This window comes from Botryllus schlosseri, chromosome 1, assembly GCF_051294905.1.
Source record: "Botryllus schlosseri isolate E-star chromosome 1, Bs_hap1, whole genome shotgun sequence".
NCBI classification, from domain to species: Eukaryota; Metazoa; Chordata; class Ascidiacea; order Stolidobranchia; family Styelidae; genus Botryllus; species Botryllus schlosseri.
Window position 1 is genome coordinate 35,942,207 of NC_137236.1, and position 19,712 is coordinate 35,961,918.

At 40.1% G+C, this 19,712-nt stretch overlaps 1 protein-coding gene across 1 annotated transcript; it reads right to left on the bottom strand.

Moving 5' to 3' along the window:
* Window positions 1-11,204: 11,204 nt before the first annotated feature.
* On the bottom strand, window positions 11,205-18,581 carry LOC145448577 (uncharacterized). Its single transcript, XM_080326993.1, has 4 exons — window positions 18,471-18,581; window positions 17,200-17,360; window positions 15,049-15,111; window positions 11,205-12,725 (listed from the first exon to the last, which is right to left on the bottom strand). The coding sequence occupies exons 1-4, from the start codon at window positions 18,482-18,484 to the stop codon at window positions 11,905-11,907; spliced, it is 1,059 nt and encodes a 352-aa protein (XP_080183119.1). The 5' UTR covers window positions 18,485-18,581; the 3' UTR covers window positions 11,205-11,904.
* Window positions 18,582-19,712: the final 1,131 nt, after the last annotated feature.

Consider the following 19,712-nt stretch of genomic DNA (forward strand, 5'->3'; position numbering starts at 1 on the left):
GTGCGCAGCACATAGTCCGAAATAGAATAACATCGATAATTATGAGATTTTTAGCTATATTTGTATGTCTATAATAAGCTAGTACTTCTTTTGTTGTCACTATTCCCATCGCCCATGTTAGAGAGCACAGCGTTGTACTGATTTAAAGAGTTAAAAACGAGCTTGCTGACGAGTGGTCGATTTTATCTCGATATTGCATTCTTGCCGCCAGCAACGAAATTTGGACCCCTCGTCACCCGCTGTGAGTTGGCGACTACTCAATTCATCCATTGAGTAGTGGAACACATTTTTGAAATTAATACTCTCCGGACTCTACACGGTTGTCATTAAAATCGAATTTAAATTGGTCATTTTCATAATTTCGGGCACGTAGTCTTAGACGAACATGCCCCACTATCCGACTGCCGCAAAAGCAAACTATAATCCCCGATTCGCCGCAATGTATTCCCTCCATAGGTCGTTGATGGACAATATGGATAAGATGGTCAATATGGCCACAGAGGCATTTCTGTCGAGCTCCCTGTATAGTTTTCAGTCATAATATGGTTTTGCAGGTATACATTCATCTTTATGAAATTATTATTTCATTAGAATGCTAGCAATTTCAATACAATGCTGGGAATTAGTGGGTCAAGCCATTCTTAAATAAACTGAAACTATTTCGAAACTATAAATTCATGATTCACCCGGTCGCCCATCTGTGTCAAAACCTCCAATGCAATCATGATGGTCTTCATGGAAATCTCTTGCAATTCAAGTACACTTTCGTAAAGACCTCGTATCGCACAGGAAAACAGAATTCAAACACAACAAAATTATTCGATTGTTTCATCATCGATCAGTAATAATACCATGAAAAGTATAACGTCATATAGGCCTGTAGATCAGACCCTGGCAAAGTACGGCCCGCGGACCACATGCGGCCCGCAAAGCTATTCTGTGTGGCCCGCGAAAGGTCACTTGGAATTCAAAAAATAAAACTTGCTATTGGAATGACTAAAACTAGCTGTTTCAAATGAACAGGAGATTCGTTTACTTTGAACGTATTCATTAATATGCCACAATAACGATGCCTGAATACCTGACATGCGTAGACCAGATTCAAAATAATGGCAATGTGGCAAAGTATGAGTAGCAATTGAAGACACAAGTAATTGCTCTTTCCATATAGTTTAGTTCAAACCTTCCTTGTTGCCATTGTCAAATTACGCATTATACGGTATGAGTTTCAATTTCCTACGTGAAATGTTTCCGAATCCCTAATTCGTAAAACAAGTCAATCAGTGCTTGCGATTACTGTATGACTCATCATATCTATCAGTACGCATAAAGGATTAACGGTCATGCCCGAAAAAGAATGCCGAAAACTGAAATTCAAAGAAGGTTTAGGTTTAGAATTTAGAACACCATGTAGCCTATACTATTCCTTATCTGTAGGCCTACTTTCCATCATTAGTTGATTGATTCACGTTGATTACGGTCACTAACCTTACGTAGTGCTGTGAGTAGTTAATCCGTTGTAAGTTGTTCTAGGTGTTGGATCTTGTGTTATCGTATTTGAACTGTTCCTATATTGTGTATCTCATTTGTCGTCTGTTACAGAATAAGTTTAAAAAACCTATGTCTAGGTCAGGACACACTGAATAGGCCTACATTACACTGGAGTCAGGGGTGAACCCGTCCTTTCAGTTTTTCCGAGCATGTCGCCGAGAATAGGAATTTTAACAAAAGCCGGTCTCATGATAAAAACACGGAACAAAACTTGCTCAAGGGAGGGCGAAGAACAGAAAAACTGCAAGATTCGTTCAACATTAAGGTTATTTAAGCTGCACACTGCTCAGAAGGCAGCGACCAAAAAAATATGCTTTGTACTATTGCATATACATTCCAGTGCAGCGGTTCTGAAACTGGGAGACGTGAAGGCACCAGAAGGATGGCGCCGGGGCCTACGACATTCAGGCTTTATCTCGCACAAAAAAACTTGAAAGAGCTAACAGGCCAACGCTGCAAAACAGACATCAGCGATTGACTCAGGAATTGTTTTGATTTGGCTTCTCATAACAGACTCGCGCGCAGTATTCATTATTCGGCAAGTTCTCGAGTTGAAGGGATGTTTTGAGCTTTTAAGACCAGACGATATTTTAGTATTAGGTAGGCTACCGTCATGCAATTGTCCTACTATGAAGCTGTCCCCTTAGTTTTTGCACTAGTGGCCGATTTTGAATTGTTGTAGAATGATACTACGGCTAACTACAGGGATGACTGTTTCTTTATTGTAGTGGAGATATGGTTAGCTGCCGTTCTGAATGGCTTATAGCTTGAGGTAGGATGCCATTGGACAGTTGGTAAACAAATCTTTATGTTGCGATATTATGCATGCACACAATATCAAAAAAAAATTGCGGATGGTATAGTTCATTCATGTGGCCTTTCTCACAGTGACTGATTGTATACTATACATGGTGACTCAGGTGTGGCTTATGGCTAAATATTCGATCATGATGAACAAATTCTGTGTTTATGACTGTAAGTCTGGGTATTTGACAGCAAAGAAAGAAAATTCGTCGTTTCAATTGCCATTTGATGATACGGAGTTACAAATGACATCGATAGCTTTTGTGAATAGACGCGATTGAAAGCCAACTAATAATTATGTAATTTGTGCTTTGCATTTTGAATCAAAATACATCAAAGACTGTGGCTTACGAAAAAAGCTACTTTTGGATAAAAAGCCAGTCCCTTCCATTCGATCCATGCAGAGCTCCAACGGCCTTCACTGATCCCGACTGTGTCTCCTAGCACAAAACAATCAAAGGAATGGATATTCCAGAAAGTTGAGAAGAAAGATTCCATGCTGGCCGATAAAATAAGCAGTATATCAGATTTTACTGAGTCACATGCTCCACAAGGCTATACCATGTACAAAAGAGATAATGAATATGTGATTTTCGACAGTTTGGAATTCAATGATTTCCCAAAGGTGTCAGAGAGCATACGGATTGATGATAAGTTGCATGTCAAATTGCAGTGTAATGGAAAGAATGTTCCTTTGCCACCTTGGTTCGCACAAGGCACCACCTGACTAGATTTGGTGCTTCACTAAACTTTCCACAATATCTCAAAAATCTCCGTGAAAATTCGCACCACAATTTACCGGACGAGCTTCAAAATCGAATATATATTACAAGACTGATGACCATGCTCATATTCGATATTCATCCGAAATGATTCGTTTTGCTCTTCTACTTCGGTACACATCTGCGCAAGTTTATAAAATAGGCCTACTTATACAAGAAGCTTTCCCTTTCCGTCAATGTCAACCTTGAGTGGATACAGCAAAAGAGCTTTGACGCGGTTAAAGTTCTGGAAATTATGAAAGAAAAATGCGAAATCTCCACTGCCATAACTTTGATGGTAGACGAGATGTAGTTACAGAAAGGTGTTCAATATCATGCTGATAAATAATATGGAGCAGATGAAAGCGGTAACCTATATAAAGGCATTGTTGTAATGATGCTCAATGATCTCCAAAAATCAACATCAATCGTGGTGAAGGCACTGCCAGATACCGAAATTACGGGGAAATGGTTAGCAGACGGATTGGTGGATTGCATTGCTGCTCTCAATCGCCACGGATTTTTTGTTCGAGGACTTGTGTCGGATAATCATCCATCCAATGTGAAAGCATTTGCAATATTGAGAGAAAAATATCCTGGCAACGATGTGTTGTCTCTTCATCATCCATCCTGCGCCAAGAAAACGTATTTATTTATTGATTCTGTCCATCTTGTAAAGAACATCCGAAACAATTTGCTCTGGGCCAGAAAAATTGTTTTTCACCGTTCATTCTTTGAGTATATCATCGGCTAGTGGATTCATTGCATGGAGCACAGAATCAGAGATTGTGCGATAAGCTGGATTTGAATTTACGTAAAGCGCCAAAATTAACGGTTGCCTCATCGCATCCAAGCAATAACTAACAAAATGTCAATTTGGCTTTTGCTCCATTCCACGATTCGACTATCGCACCTTGCAAAAGTTACTTGCCTTACAGGGAAGATATTGCTTCATTTTTGAGTCTTATTAATGCTTGGTGGATAATTGTAAATTCCTGTAACAGAAATTCAGGAAACCCCTTGGCCAAAGCAGTGGTCCCACAAGATAGCAAAATCAATTTCCAACAAGATTTCGCGAATTGGCGGATAAAATGGAATGGATATAACCCCCAGAGTTATTGTTTGTCGATGCAAACCTTCAATACTCTGATTAAAACGCTGCATTCCCAATCGCTGCTTATGAAGGACTTGTTAACAGAGAGTGGTATGAATATGAGATTCTGAGAAAATTCCAAAGTGACCCAATTGAAAGAAGGTTCTCACGGTGTAATCAGTGGGTCCTGATATTATCCAAGGTAAAAACTGTAGCAATGCTCTTCACGCGTAAGCGCAACATTCCTCCCGTCTTGGCGGTTCGGAAATCCCATTTGTGGAAACATTCAAGTACCTTCACCTTGGTGTTGTTTTTGACAGAAGACTCTCATACAAAGCTCACATTGAATATGTCTCGTCCAAGTGTTGTAAGAGGCTCAACGTATACTGAGAGTCTTGAGTGGCACGAGTTGGGGAGCCAGCAAGAGAAACCCCTTTGCGCGTCTACCGTTCACTCAGAAGATCCATCATGGACTATGGTTTGCCTGCATACTACTTTGCGCCTCTCACCCACCTCAAGAAGCTGCAATCCATCCAGAATATAGCCATTCGGATCTGTACCAATGCAATGACCGGTACCCCGACATGTGTGCTCCAGGCCAACTGTCACGAGATGCCTTTTCATCTCCGACACCTTGTAACCTCGATGAATTTATCGATGTCATATTTTGAATCAAGTGTGCCTGGGAGTGAATTTGTCAAGCATATAGTTCAAGACAACTGGCATGGGATTTACGAGACCGAAATTTCGAACGTTCAATACGCTTACGATCTCGTCGCTATTTGAAGGCACCATATTGGACAAGTAGGCCCTACCACTTCCCATCTATTCCACCTTGGTTTCTGCCGCAGCCACACGTTGACCTCTCCCTTCTGCACGAGTCTTCTTCCGGCGATGTATCAGAATCTTTCAACCAGATCTGTTTGAGTCATGTGGCCGACCAATTAGTCGGATACACTCTAATTTATACCGACGGGTCTAAATCAAGCATTGGAGCACTAGTAGCATTTTTTATTCCGTCACTCGCAGTATAAGAAGTCCATCGTTGCCCCAGCGAGCAACCTGTTTTTTCCACGGAACTCATTGCGATCCAACGGGCTGTCAACTGGATCTGCAGAAGTTCTCTGACGACGAATAACTTCCTGATCATGTCCGACTGCTTCATTGCTGTGCTGTGCATTCGCAACTCTAATTTTCAGCCCCACTGCAGACTGGTTGAGGAAACTCTCTCATCTCTTCTCGATTTACGACAGCGAAGGATCGACGTGGCATTTTTGTGGATTCCATGGCACGCCGGGATCAGCGGAAACGAGGAAGCCGGCAGGCTAGCAAAAACAGCCTCTTCCTCCTAGTCCAATATCGCCCAGGAATTGCCGACATTATCAAAACATGTGGTGCGGAAGATCATCCGGCGGCACTGTATATTTCTATGGAACGAAGAATTTCAAGCATCCGACATCGGATATCATTATAAAATTTTTAAGCCATCCAATGGGAACAAACCGCAGGTACTTAGAAACCGCGTAGAAGAAAGTATCCTTTCTCGTTTTCAGTCCGGCCACTGTCGTCTGAATAGCCATTTGGTTAGAATAGGTTCAGTGAAATCTCGGATTTGCTCGCTTCGTCGGTATCCGGAAACCATCGAACATTTTTTGATTCGCTGCTCCAAATATGATTTCCGTCGTACTTTCCTCATTGCTAAATGTGCTGAATTGAATGTTGATTTTCGCCTTGAAATTCTTCTCGCCGAAGATCAAATCATCGCTTTCACAATTGAACTTGTGTTATCATTAGGGCGATTTTTTTGACATGTCAAAAAAGTCAAAATTAGGTCAAAATTGAAGCGTTAGGTCAGAAAAAGTCAGTCACAATTGTTTACAAAGTCAAAAAATTTTTACAACCTACATTTAGTTTGTATCGTAGATTTTGCGCTGTCGGCGAACTTCGACATTTTACAGCGTGTAGCCTATTTTATAGGCCCACCGTTGTAGACGGCCCATTGTCTGCTCATTGTGAATCATAAACATTCAAATGGAACAAATAGGTTGACATGGTGTTATGCTCCACGTACCGCAATATCCTAACTGAAGCAAGACTGCGTGGGCATTGCATGATTCTTATATCAAGAAGCGCATTAGGAAAAATTGTGATGAAGACAACTTGTCAGAGTGAAGCAACACGGCGTGTCACCAGTAGTGTATACGCACATTCTTGGCAAGCTACTTAGTAAGGACAGACACTTTCTACCCGAGAATGTAGGAAGTATCTTTCATTGTATACAACAAATTTAAATTATTTCTAGCGTAATACGTGATGTAACTACTGGAATTCTTCATAGTTCCAGATTCGGCTAAAATAAAGTTTTCTCACGATAAAATTTGTCTGTTTTTGAGTCAAAAAAGTTTTTTCAGGTCAAATTACTTCCTAAGGACGGACAGTTCGATCCAGAAAATAAGATAAGTAGTACAATTCTAACATTATTCGAGAAAACACCTAATTTGCATACGTCAGGTCAAAATGTGGTCAATATTAAGTTTATTAGGGTCAAAAAATGGCCCTAGTTATCACGCAACCGTAATTTGTGAATGGCCGTGAATGTTTTATTTTCCACCGCTCCGAACTTTCCTTTTTCGGGCCTTGATATTCTTTCGTTTCTCTGAAATGGTATATCTTAAATATTATGTTTATCCAATGCGTACGCAATCATTGATTGCTTTTAATTTCTTACGCCATTATTGAACGTGGTGCAAAAGACCAACGGGCGATAAGCGTCAAATTTTTCTTTCAATAAACAACAACAATCTCGTTCGAAACATTCTGTGGAAAATAACCCGAGCTAGCGTGATCGGAGTATTTTTACGGGGATTTAATTAGCGATCTGAAAGCGCAATTAATTTTAAATGAATTATAATAATCCATGGAAACATGATGAAAACATTGTCGGCATATATCGCGCACGCAGCGCGACAAAAAGCTTTTGGATTGGTCTGATTTTGTTGAATGTTAATTTGCAATGAGAACTTAGGGATATATAGAACTGTTGCTCCACTATATAATCACGTGTCCCACTGCACCCTCTACTGCGACACCATTTTTCGCAGCACCCCACATACCGTCCCCTGAGCAGAACGCCCCAATATCGATCTTTGAGCGTTTCCGTCCCCTTCAAAATCCAAATCACTCCTTGGGGCCGCTGGCGACCAGGTTGAGAAACACTGTCTTATAGTCACTTTCTGGATGAAATGGCTGCGGCGAAAATTATTGTCATGGTTTTAAGGCAAGTTTTTGCAACTTTTGCAACTTTTTTACAGCTTCCGACAGCTTCCCAGACACTCAGAATCTATGTACAGTACAATGATGCTTTAAGCTGTTTGGAGGGATTTTATAGTGCAACTTTTCGCAACGTTTCTCTATTTTTCGTGACAATTTTTACTGCAACTTTTATCAAATATAGCGTTAAAATGTGAAGAAGTGATTTCAAAACATGCTATAAACTATTTCTAGTCTGGTTGATTTGCAAAACAAGAAGGTAAATGATGGGTTAGTTGCATCTCACTGTTATCTATGACACAATGGCTCGCAAGCAAGAAGTTTAACTACTCCTTCAAAGCTTGACCGTCACCGTGCCCGAACAATATGCAAATAGTTCGCTTTAATAATTTTGTCGTTTAAATTGGAAAGAGTTTCACGAGCGCCCGGTCGAGACCGTCGAAAATTACATTTTCACTAAGTCACCTTTTTCAAGATATTGCTTTTGTTAAAGTCACCGAGAGTGAGTTTTTTGTAATGCCTTGGGTCGAGTTTGCTGACATAGGGGTTTTTCGGTGTGTTATTTGACATGCTTTAAGGCGAGGAGGTTATAGCTATACTGTTTTTTTATTGGGATGGGGGGAATTATTCCCGCATTGCCTAATTGTCTTGCTATGAGCCAGAAGAAATGTAATTTTTGGCGGCGTCGCCAGACCGTGCGTTAAATGGCAATAAAGTAACAAATTTGACAGATCTGCAGGAACTAGGTTATAAAGCGGAACCTTTCGAGTACCTTATACCCTAATAATTTAACAAAAATTATAAATGCTACTTTTTACTGCAACTTTTATTCAAATTAAATGCAACTTTTTCGCGATTTTAGTGCAACAAAAACTTGCCCTAATGATGATATCAGTAATTTGAGACCATATCGTATTTGGAGTACAGTGCCCTTCATAGTGATTTACATTTCCCTGGGAAGAATCAATATATATATTTATATACCTTCAGTACGCCAGTTCCGTTGAAGAGCAACGGAATTCAAGAAAGATTTCGCATGAGTGAACAAGATGGTAAAATTAAAGGTTAAGCATCTCGGTTCAATTGAGTTAATAACGCAACAACTAACATATTCCCTGGACGTTCCGCGTTCCTTTAGCAATCACGACAGTGTAATATACCTAATAATAACAACAACTGCAGATAGGATCACAAGTCATCGATTTTGTTTTGTCATTTCATCAATAACTAATCCATTCCAGCGAAGCCCGAAACATGGGATTACGTTATATATCAAACTCAAATGTGCTCGCTGGCCAATTTCCTAGTTTTTGATTACGCCGCAAGCCGCAACATCGATCGGGGTTTATGTCTGTCCGAGTAGGCCTTCTTGTTTGACGGGATGAAATTGCCCAACTGAAAGTGTCTTGCAGATGACATTTCACAGACACCGAAAAAATGAGATTTACTATTGTAGCAATTTACACCTGCCACAAAAAAAAACATTCATAAATATTTGAATAAAATTGTCCTTACTGCATAATTGACAGGAAGGAAGCATAATTTGTCAAACTTGTGAGATACAGACACCATGCGAGAGGACCAATGCATCACGACATTATTGAATGTAAACATGTTTGATTGTATAGATTCGATAATGTCATCATAAAAGCTGTCGCATTTTAATTTTGCACCATAGCGGACACCAGACGTGCCACGACACGATATGTTGGAGTAGTTTGTTGCGTCCATGGTTGTAACAAAGTTACGGCGTTCCGGGTCAAATGTCCTATTCTAATTTAAATTTTGACGCAAGTCGTTTAATTGGTCACCGAGTAACTTCAAAAGGGCAAATCCAAGTCACAATTTCCAGTCGCGAACCATATACGATTCATGTTTTAACATCAATAGGCAAAGTGACGTAATAGCCGAAATTCCACCTCATAAGAGCGTTTGGAACTGATGTGATAGTAAAGTTGATGAGTAGTTTGAGATTTTTGAAGCAATAATAGACTGCATTTTTACTTTTAATATCCGAAAAAGACAAGTGGCATATTAAATACGATCTATTCCTTGTATATAGGTGGATAAAACCGCGATTAATGAATCGATTCAGGAATCCGGCCCACCAAGTGGTTCATTTTCCCATATCCGGTCTGCCGAATGATATTGTCCGTCCCTGAGCTATACCATGGAGCTATATCGTGGCAGCGATTTCGCGCGGGTTAAGCTGCGTAGACGCGCAGCCTCGCTACCATAGAAATTCTCGTGGTCAAATATATTAAAACGGAATTTGGTTAGGTAAGAATCCCAATGCTTTACGACTAGATCTTTTCCCCGTTGGCCGTCATTGGTGGTATTACCCCTAGCCACGAGCACGTCTTTACCACGACGAAGGCGGCTTCGAAAGATTCAAAACCAACCCCACCTGAACTAATAACTCCCTTCGGTCGCAAAAAAAAACGAATCTACTTGCGTACCAACCGGAAGAACTTCGCATACCACTAGTGGTACGCGTACCAGAGGTTGGGTATCACTGAATTACAGAGACTATCAAAAGGAAATTGGCGACGGCCCAAAATTGTTTTCCAGATTTTATCATTAATTTAGGACCACATCATATTTGGAGTGCAGTGACATTTAATGTAATGTACATTTTCTCTTCACGAATCAATATATATATATATATATATCTACCGAACTTCGTATTTGACAAATTTCTTAGGACTATACAGTGTGCATGATAACGTTTGAAAGTGATGTGATCGTGAAATTTGAAGAGTCGTTTGAGGTTTTTGGAGCAATTTTAGAGTGCGTCTTTACTTTTCATACCCGGAAAAGATATTTGGCACTTCAATACTGCAAAATACTTGATAATCCATAATTTCGATGCGGTCCGCACAAATTGTTCTGGCGAACTGCGTGTCCGAGACCCCTGTTTTGCATTCGACCGGCACGAGCCAAATTGAATTGCACGCATTTATTATGTAGCGAGGCAATATTTGAAGATAGCATCAGTATTTACGACACCAGAAATCATAATAGAAGATTCCTTACCTAGGTACCTGAATCGGAATCATAGCCTGTCGGGACTTCAGACTGTACTGAAGTTCTAATATTGGTCGAGGCCTGCACTCGATTCATTTTTGTATTTGCAAAATATTAATTTATTTATCGCACCATTGCATACACAAGGGATGACCAACCCTTTAACTATTCACGGCCGCATTTCGATTGCTTATGTAGCCTATGCGGTCGCATTCCAGGACATAACCGTAATAAACTAATTTGATACCAAATACTCCTTTCAAATTCTCCGTGTCCGGTGAGCTCTGAACAACGGTCCACATAAGGTTTTCCAAACTTTGCACGAGCCACTTGAGCATTGCTGAAGTTTTGCCTGGTACTTGATTGCGCAATGGTGAACGCAAAATTAATTTTACAATACGCACGAAATCGCTTACATTTATGTCATGAAGAATCAGTGCTTAATGTGCATTGATACTCCAGCCTCTCGAAGCGAGAAAATATTTCAAAGTTAACGGAGTTTAGTCGATATCATGAGTATACTTGCACATATCGCATGTATTCCGGGTCGCATATGTATCACGGGGCTCACGCGTCGATCATTATCTGCCTCAATTTCTTCGCTCCTGGGAGCTCATCCGCGGAGTCACGTGCTTGCCAAAATTTAATATATCCTGATGTGAACTGACTATTCCGTTTTCTAATAATAACGAATACAGTTCTACTCAATTTAGTATCTTAGGTGTATCTGTTAATTTATCCGGAGAGTTAAAAACCTGAGTGTTAGAAAAAGCAAGAAATATAGGGGCATTTAATCGGACGAGGTGCGACAAAAAACATCAAACTAAATCAGTCTGCTGCGAAATCGAAATTTTAGGTGATTCTGCATGTTCGGAATAAATTAAGTCGGCAATTGATTTGATTTTTATGATAATATATTTGATGTCCAAAATTACCTCGCGGGCAACCCAAAAGCCTTCTTGCGGGTCAAATGTGGATGGCCATTCCTGACATATGTACTCAGCGAATTATCTGAAGACCATATATTACTTTACGACTTTAAGGTGTCTGAACGATCAAGTGCTTCGGTTCCTGTTGACACCAAGTTCGTCATGATCATATGACCAGTACCAATCATTGTTCGCATCTAGGATATTGCGGGTTTCTAGAGAGATCGCACAATGAAAGGCTTATATTCACCTGAACGCAATGAAAGTACGATGAAGACCAAAGAATACTAATGCAGGAAGTATGGAAGCAGAATATGCGACAAATCGATTGATACGTCTCCTATTTACATTCTGTGAATAATGGTGTCACGTTAGCAAGAATCCAGCGTGCAACACAATATCAAAATACCTCACAGTTCACAAAGGAAATTAGTTTCCCATGATAAAATAGTCGACGGGTAATCTCGGGTTATTCGTAGTCTTCTTTTAAAGTTTCGTGGACACGACTAATCGCCTGCTCTTTGTACTTCCCTCTTTTGAAATTGGTAGCATTTTGAAGCGCCAAAACGGCGTCGACAAGACATCTCACGCCGTTGCTATAATCTCCCACGCGCAGGTGAACCTCGCCTTTCAGTTGAAGCAAGAGGCCCAGCATCCAAGTTTCTTTGGAACCAGTTTCGTCCGTGCTTTTAATCCCTTCTTCCACGTATCGCAAGGCAACCCGGAACATATTCACCTTATTGCAAGTATCGGCGATATAGCCCGCGCATTTAGCAATATCGTTGGCTTTTTTTAGACGCCATAATTCCGTCGGCGTGCACTCGATCAGTTTAGCTGCTTCGTAGACTTCAGCCATAAATGCGATGGCGTAATCTTGACTAAAACGACGTTCATACGCGTCCTCCGCCTCGCTCATTATCTGCGCGAGATCGTAGATATTCTCTACGACCCTCACGTGCCAATCAAACAAATCAGTTGGCAATAACATTCCCTTACAGGCCTCCAGTACAACTCTATATATAAGAACCGCTGCTACCAGTCGGTCTTGCTCCACCATGGTAATCCCCCATTCGTGCGTGTATACTGGCGGTATCGCGCAGACGCTTGCTGCATCTATGAAACGCGACACGCTTATCTCAGATCGCAAGCCGTTCCCGGATGAGATGATCTCACGTTCTGCTTGTAGCAATAGCGCCTCCAAGTCGAAGCATTCCTGTTTGCTGTTAAACCTTTCCAATACTCTTGCGGCTACTTCAAAGTGCTTCTGTTGACGCGACGTGTACCCTGATCCTGTTGAAATGAGTAGCCCATGATATGTGGAGATAGAATTATGTCCGGTTACTGTTGTTTAAAACCGCGATCAAAAATCATGGCAAGAGGTTTAAGTCGCAGTTGTACGCTGGGAAGCAGATAATACAAGGCAAGACAACTCTGCGTGGTTGCTTGGAGAATCCGGAATTGTAGACATCATCCTCTAACTCGGAGGTCAAGAAGTTAAATGTGTTACCGATCAGGGTGGTGGTCTTCAACATTTTTGACCTCGCGGGCGAACGGTAAACAATAAAATATATGTTTAGGACCTGTAAACCTTTAACAACGAAAATTCCCCCTACATTTAATTACGGCAAAATGCAAGCAGCCAAAATGTAATATTGGAAACTTCATTTCATGATGTGTTTTTGATAGTGTATATTATTACGTGGTTCTATTGAAGTCTCTACAAGGACAAGCTCACGCCTCACTGTTAAAGTTCGCTCACCTGATTGTCATCGTTCGGTATCCTTTGGTAGAAATCCGTCACTGACAAGCACAGCTCAGTTGCACGGTCAGAATTTAACCAAGTTTGTTCAAAGGTTCTCGTAGCTTTCATACAACTAGTCCAAAACGAGTTGTAGGCTACTTTCGTACAATTTCATATAACACTTGCATCATCGTGACACACGCCAAAAGTAGACCTTGGAACTTTCTATTTCGACGCCATAGAAAAATACGTCCCACACTTGAGTATATATTTCTATTTTGATGCTTTATTACTCCAATTACTGAACAATCGTCTTACCTTTTGCAATTCGGAATTGATATAAAAAATTCTAATATATCGAAAGGACCGGCAGGAAACTTGTTACGGACCGGTACCAGCACGCAGACAGGCGGTTGAGAACCACTGGTCTAGGGTATACAAAGGACTGCATCATTATAATATAGCGGTGTTCAAAGGACCTGGCCGGCCGCGTGTTTTCAACTCCATTTCCACTTATGTTCAAAATTAGTTACAGTTGCTACTTGAGATGTGGAATAGTGTGGATTAGAGGTTCCCGACCGCCGGTCCAGCAAATATGTTAGAATGTTATAACTCATTTTCCAAATGCAAGAAGAAATAAAATATCCAATTTTAGTTGGTTTTTAGAAGTTTAGGACGTAATTATCTGCATGGTGTCGTAACAGAGGGTCCATGGTCTGCTTTGAGCGAACGTCAAAATGGTGCAAATGTTGTATCAACCTGTTTAAAAATATACTACAACTCGTTTTGGACAAGGTATATGCAAATGAGACCTTTAAACATGCTTCGTTAAATTCTGACATTGCTTTAAGCGACACGTGACAATGATAGGGGCTATAGCAAACAGCAAAGTCGCATTTCTTTCGAAGAAAACAGATCAATGATAATCACGTCAATAGATCAATGATAATCACGTCAGTGGACATTAACAGGAGTTCGCGAGCTACTCCTTGCAAAAACTTTAATAGACAATGTATCAATGCACGAGCAACTCTACGCAATATGAAACTAGAAATCGCCAAGTTTATGTATCAGTTACTCTGCGGTCGTTGCCCCGAATATTTCAATGACTTTTAAACTTCGGAATCAAAAGCGCACTAGTACAACACACGCGCGTCCACGTCGTCCAAATATCATATGATCGACCGAAAAGATCATCGCCACATCAAATATGCCGGACGTAATGTGTGGAACAGTATCCCGCCGGCTATCCGACAGTCGACGAGCATGTCCACATTCAAGTCGAAATACAAGCAATTACTACTAATTAAATACTAATGCATCCTCAAGATTACCGGACCACGACCGACCTATCGATCTCACCTTTCATGACATGCCACTCCATTTTGTCGCTTGCTTTTTTCTATACTATCTTTTTTACTTTTTATTCAGTGTGCATGCCTCCTCTTTACATCGCCTAGGCCAAGGTGGGTGTCTGATTCCATAAACTACTCCAAGTCGCTTCGACAACTTCCTATCTTTTCATTGTATCACATTTTCGTGATGTATTGAACTCATAAAATTGCTAATAAACCAATGATGATGAACTATTAGGAATAGGACGTTATACATTTTGTCCATGTGATTTTTCCTTCAGTAGAACCAAGTATATAAATATCTAACATTGTAATTGCAGCATTAAATTGAGCTTCAATATTACCTATGAGTTGCATCCATCTGTCGTAAATAAATCAATTGATGATTTGATTTCTGAAGGTTAACCGGTCCGCGAGGTCAAAAAGGCTGAGAACCACTAGTTTAGTTTAGTTTAGTTTAGACGCTATAACTGTTGAACACTCATCTACTGTCAATGGCGATAGGTCTATGCCATACCTCCGTATAAAGCCTCACTTCGTCGAAGCACTTCAGCCGTAGCGCAAACGAGGTCTGACTGAGCTGAATAAAAACAAATTTGTCACATCATCAATCCAGTGTTGGGATCAAGTCACCACCTTCGAGTCACGAGGCATCTCGAGTCATTGCAAATTAAGTCAATTAAGTCAATCGATTTACGAAGGTGACTTGAGTCCAGTCAAGGTACTCGATTTTTTGAGGTAACTCGAGTCAAGTCAGGTGAAGTCAAGTCACGAGTCAAGTCGCAAGTCAAGACAAGTTGTCTTTTCGAAGTACGGGGTAAGATCAAGTCATTGCATTCGCTATTCAGTTTAAATAGAGGACCGAATATAGAATTAAATAAACATGCTAAAAGGCATGTATAGCTCACGCATGCGTAGAATTGCAAAGCATGTCAGTAACTGTACAAGTGTACATCTCCCGTCTATAAAATTATCCGCCAAAATAAAGATTAGAATACGAAACCGGAGATAGTTGAAATGAATTGATATGATGCACTACCCCATTAGCCTACATATCCATGCTATGCAATTTAAGCCCCCGCCAATGGTTGACGAGTATTATAAACTATATTTGAGTGTAATTTAAATCATACAGGAGGTTTGTTTAAGGCGATCACCGGGTACCAATGACCCATGAGCCTGACCACTGACCAGTCTCTACAACAGAGATTGATGCTTTGCTATTATATCGCTTTCCTACTAGCAGTGTTGGGATGACTCGAGTCATGACTTGACTCGAGTCAGACTCGAGTCACCTTTTTTGTATGACTTGACTTGACTCGAGTCACTTTGCTAAAATGACTTGACTTGACTTGACTCGGCGTATCAGAAATGCGATTTGACTCGTGACTCGGAGCAAAATTCACGAGTCAATTTCAAGTCATCAAGTAATCGGTGTCGATAAAAATCACTGTATCTTGCATATGTTCGGATTGTTCACGAAACGCTGGTGTAACCCTGGAAAGCAACCAATCATTCAATGATCGAGCGTTTCACTGAGCCTCGATTGTTCTCTCATAAATAAATTGATCGCAAACGAAGTGATCGAAGCTTACAGTTACGTTGTCGCAAACTCTAGTAGTAAAGTAATAAAATAGAAAAATGTCTAGGTCTATTCTCTGTTCTTACCTTTACCGAACCTCTTGTTTTATTGAAATTGAATTCGAATATAGTATATATTGTCCTCAACCATTAGCGCAAGCTCGAATTTTATCATATCTATGTGTAAATGAGTAATGTATTGCATCTTATCAATTCGTTTCGCTATTCTCTATTGTGGCTGGTAACTATATAAACTAAGGTTATATGCAATTACTTACGTAGCTTAACAGTTCTACGTGTATGTGAGCGATACAGCTCCTTCTTGTCGGTATATTTCACTCTATATTCGTTCATTGGTTCGGAATCAATGATCACTCAGTCTGTATTTCAGACAGCTGGCAAATTGCAATGACGTAATCATGCCTCATACTTCGAAAAGGCAACTTGACTTGAAATGTGACTTGACTCGTGACTTGACTTGACTTGACTCGACTTGACTCGAGTCACCTCTAAAAATCGAGTGACTTGACTTGACTCGAGTCACCTTTGAAAATCGATTGACTTGACTTGACTCGAGTCAAAATGTGCAATGACTCGGAATGACTCGTGACTCGAAGGTAGTGACTTGATCCCAACACTGCCTACTAGTTAACAACAATGTACTCTGCCAGGTCCAATGATTTCGTTTGTGGTTAATTTACTTGTGATAGAACAACAGAGGCTCAGTAAAACGCAAAATCATTGAATGAATGAAACTGGTCGCTCCCACTGGTCACATCAGCATATCGCAAACAATCCGAACTCATGAAAATACAGATATTTTTGTCGACACCGACTACTTAATGACTTGAAAATAAATCGTAAATTTTTCTCCGGGTCACGAGTCTATCCACATTTTTGAAACGCCGAGTCAAGGCAATTCATTTCTGTAAAGTGACTCGTTCAAGTCAAGTCATACGAAAATGGTGATTCGAGTCTGACTCGAGTCATCCCGATACTGCGACAATCCTATGAATTAACATGCAAAAATTTTCGAAATTCTCGATGAAAATATGTCCACCATTAAAGTCAAGTAATTCCCTCTTACTTCGTTTCTCGGTAGGCTTCGTTCCCACTTTGCCAGAGCCGTTTCTGCTTCCGGACGCGGTCGATTCTCTGCTGTCTTGAATCCCTTCCTTGTATTTAGAGCCAGCACTTTCTCTCTCGTTAACCTCAACAGCTTTCGCGTTGGGACCGACCGAACCTGCCCTAAAATTAGATTTAATTTATAGTCTGGACGATTGCTGCTCCGTCTGGTAAGTGAATAGGTTCGATAACACACATACCCACATAAACGCAGAGGTAAACTGGGCAGCAATCTAAAATTTCCAGGGTACTCATGTAGGTTTTGTCTGCTCCACCTTTTACCCAAAGTGGCTATGTTATTTCCACTTGTACTATAGTTCTGTGAGCTAAATTTCTTTCAAAGTTTGTCCATTAGTTAAAACTATTATTTTATGATTTAGTATGGCCCAAATCAATAGAAATGAGAATCCAAAACGTTCAAATTTTAGTTATGACTTTGTGAAATTACTTGTTATTATCTTGATTGAATAGCAAATCGTTTTATGGTTCTTATACCAACGACAGTTGCTTGTACCGCTAGCTAGTTAATTAACATCCACAATACATTGTTACAATAGCTTTCATATGACAACCATCACAAAAACTTTGAAGCCGACAGATATGGGAAGGAGAGAGACTCTTGAAATATTGTTATGCTCGAGTGATTGTAGTGAAAGGTAGCGACATTTACCTTGGCTAAATATACTGTCGCCATACACTCAAAATCATAAACAGCTATCTGGATCCTTTGCAATTCATTTGAGATTAATTAATATTTGCTCAGATAGTATACACGATGTTTTGACACAATATTCATCCAAATTTGAAAATTGAAGTTGGCGAATCGTATTTTCAGGTTGATTAAACATGAAATCACCCTAAAATCTAGACTTACTGCAGTCTCAGGAACACGTACCTGAAGTCATGTTGGTAAAACTAAGATTTCCCATGTTTTTATTACATAGGCAAACATCATAATTTAATATTTTTTGTTACATAGTGAATATACCCCCTGCATCACGTAACAACCCGTCGACCAAATCATCATTTTGAAACTATTTCACGACTATTTTTTATATCTTTGCTTTATCCCACTTGAAGTAGGTTCGAGATATCATGGACCTCAATTCTTCGACTTACAATCAAGTATATATTTACGTTATACCAATGCTGACTACTTCGACTATACCTCCGCATACACTTCACTAGCGCAAGCGCAGTTAACGCAGTAAAAAAAATATATAGCACACTCACCTGTTATGAGCCATGGCTTTTGAAATCTTTTCCGTTACTGCAGGTAATGGTGCAATGGTAAATTAAATTAACCTATATCTAATCCAACGACAAAATTTCTCAAACTGTGATAGAAAAGGCATTCATGAAATGACAAATATATCGCCAATGTACTTGGCTAATGTGGGAGGAATTGGACAAGGAATGGTTTTTATTTATATCGATGTGAAAAAATGGAATTGAAGATAGGGTCCGGATTTCCTATGGATATGTTCTGGACTTCAACTATGCAGATATTGCGAAATTTCACACGTCATTCATTCATCCATTGACTCATCTTATTCTGGAATTTGGTCATGAAAAAGGCATAGCTTAACGATATCGAATTTACGTTAAAACTCTCAAGTAGAATTCCGATGCGATTAAACTCTTTGAGCTATGTTGGTCAATTATTAAGTTACCTGAGTCAGGACACATGTATGCCCGTGAGACAACACCACCATTTGGTTGGTCAGCGATATTGCACTCCTTGAGATGTGTGTGACTTTACTAACCCTCAATTTGGAAAATGATTTGGATATATCTCCCGTATGACTGTAACCGGCGACGCATACACTATCTCATGAGATTCGTGCGCTATTCAGCAACGTCCAAAGCAATCATAGTCCCATTACTATCCTCTGCTGCTAGCTAATGTTGGACAATAATTCTAATCTCACTAAACCACACAAGTAAAATCGACCAGTACAACGTCACTTGCAGTTTCTTCAGTGCATCCCATATTGACTGCAATTAACAACTGTACCTTTAGCCGCTGTAGCTGGTATATAATACGGAAATTCAATTATTGTCACTCGACTGCCGACGACCTCATCTGGCACGGCGTATTGAAGGCGCGAAAACCTATTGGGAATTCAGGATGCATTCTTGAACTATTGAATAGTATATTCATATTAAAATAAACCCGAATATTTTCGGCTGACACTCGTCAGCGGTAATCGTCAGCAACTAGTGGCGAATTGGAAAGAACATTGTATATCAACAATCGTAACACAAAATATGTTTGCCGATGGCAGAATTAATGGCCTTTATGGCCTGTTAGATAATCCGATTTGTGGAAAGAATTATCGAGATGACAGATTTCGCGTCGTTGGGAAGGGCCGTTCACACTTCCGTATGTGTGCCCTGGAGTCTACTTTTATCAAAATACACCAATCCAAACTATGTCAACAAAAGGAGTTCGTGTACCACCTAAAAATAGTA

Bases quoted from the DNA above. Each gene is read 5' to 3' on its own strand.
- LOC145448577 (XM_080326993.1), bottom strand. The intron at 15,112-17,199 runs GTAAGAGGGAAT...GTTTTTATTCAG, and splicing joins GAAGCCTACCGAGAAACGAA to CTCAGTCAGACCTCGTTTGC. The intron at 12,726-15,048 runs GTATGGCATAGA...TCATTTCAACAG, and splicing joins AAGTGAGGCTTTATACGGAG to GATCAGGGTACACGTCGCGT.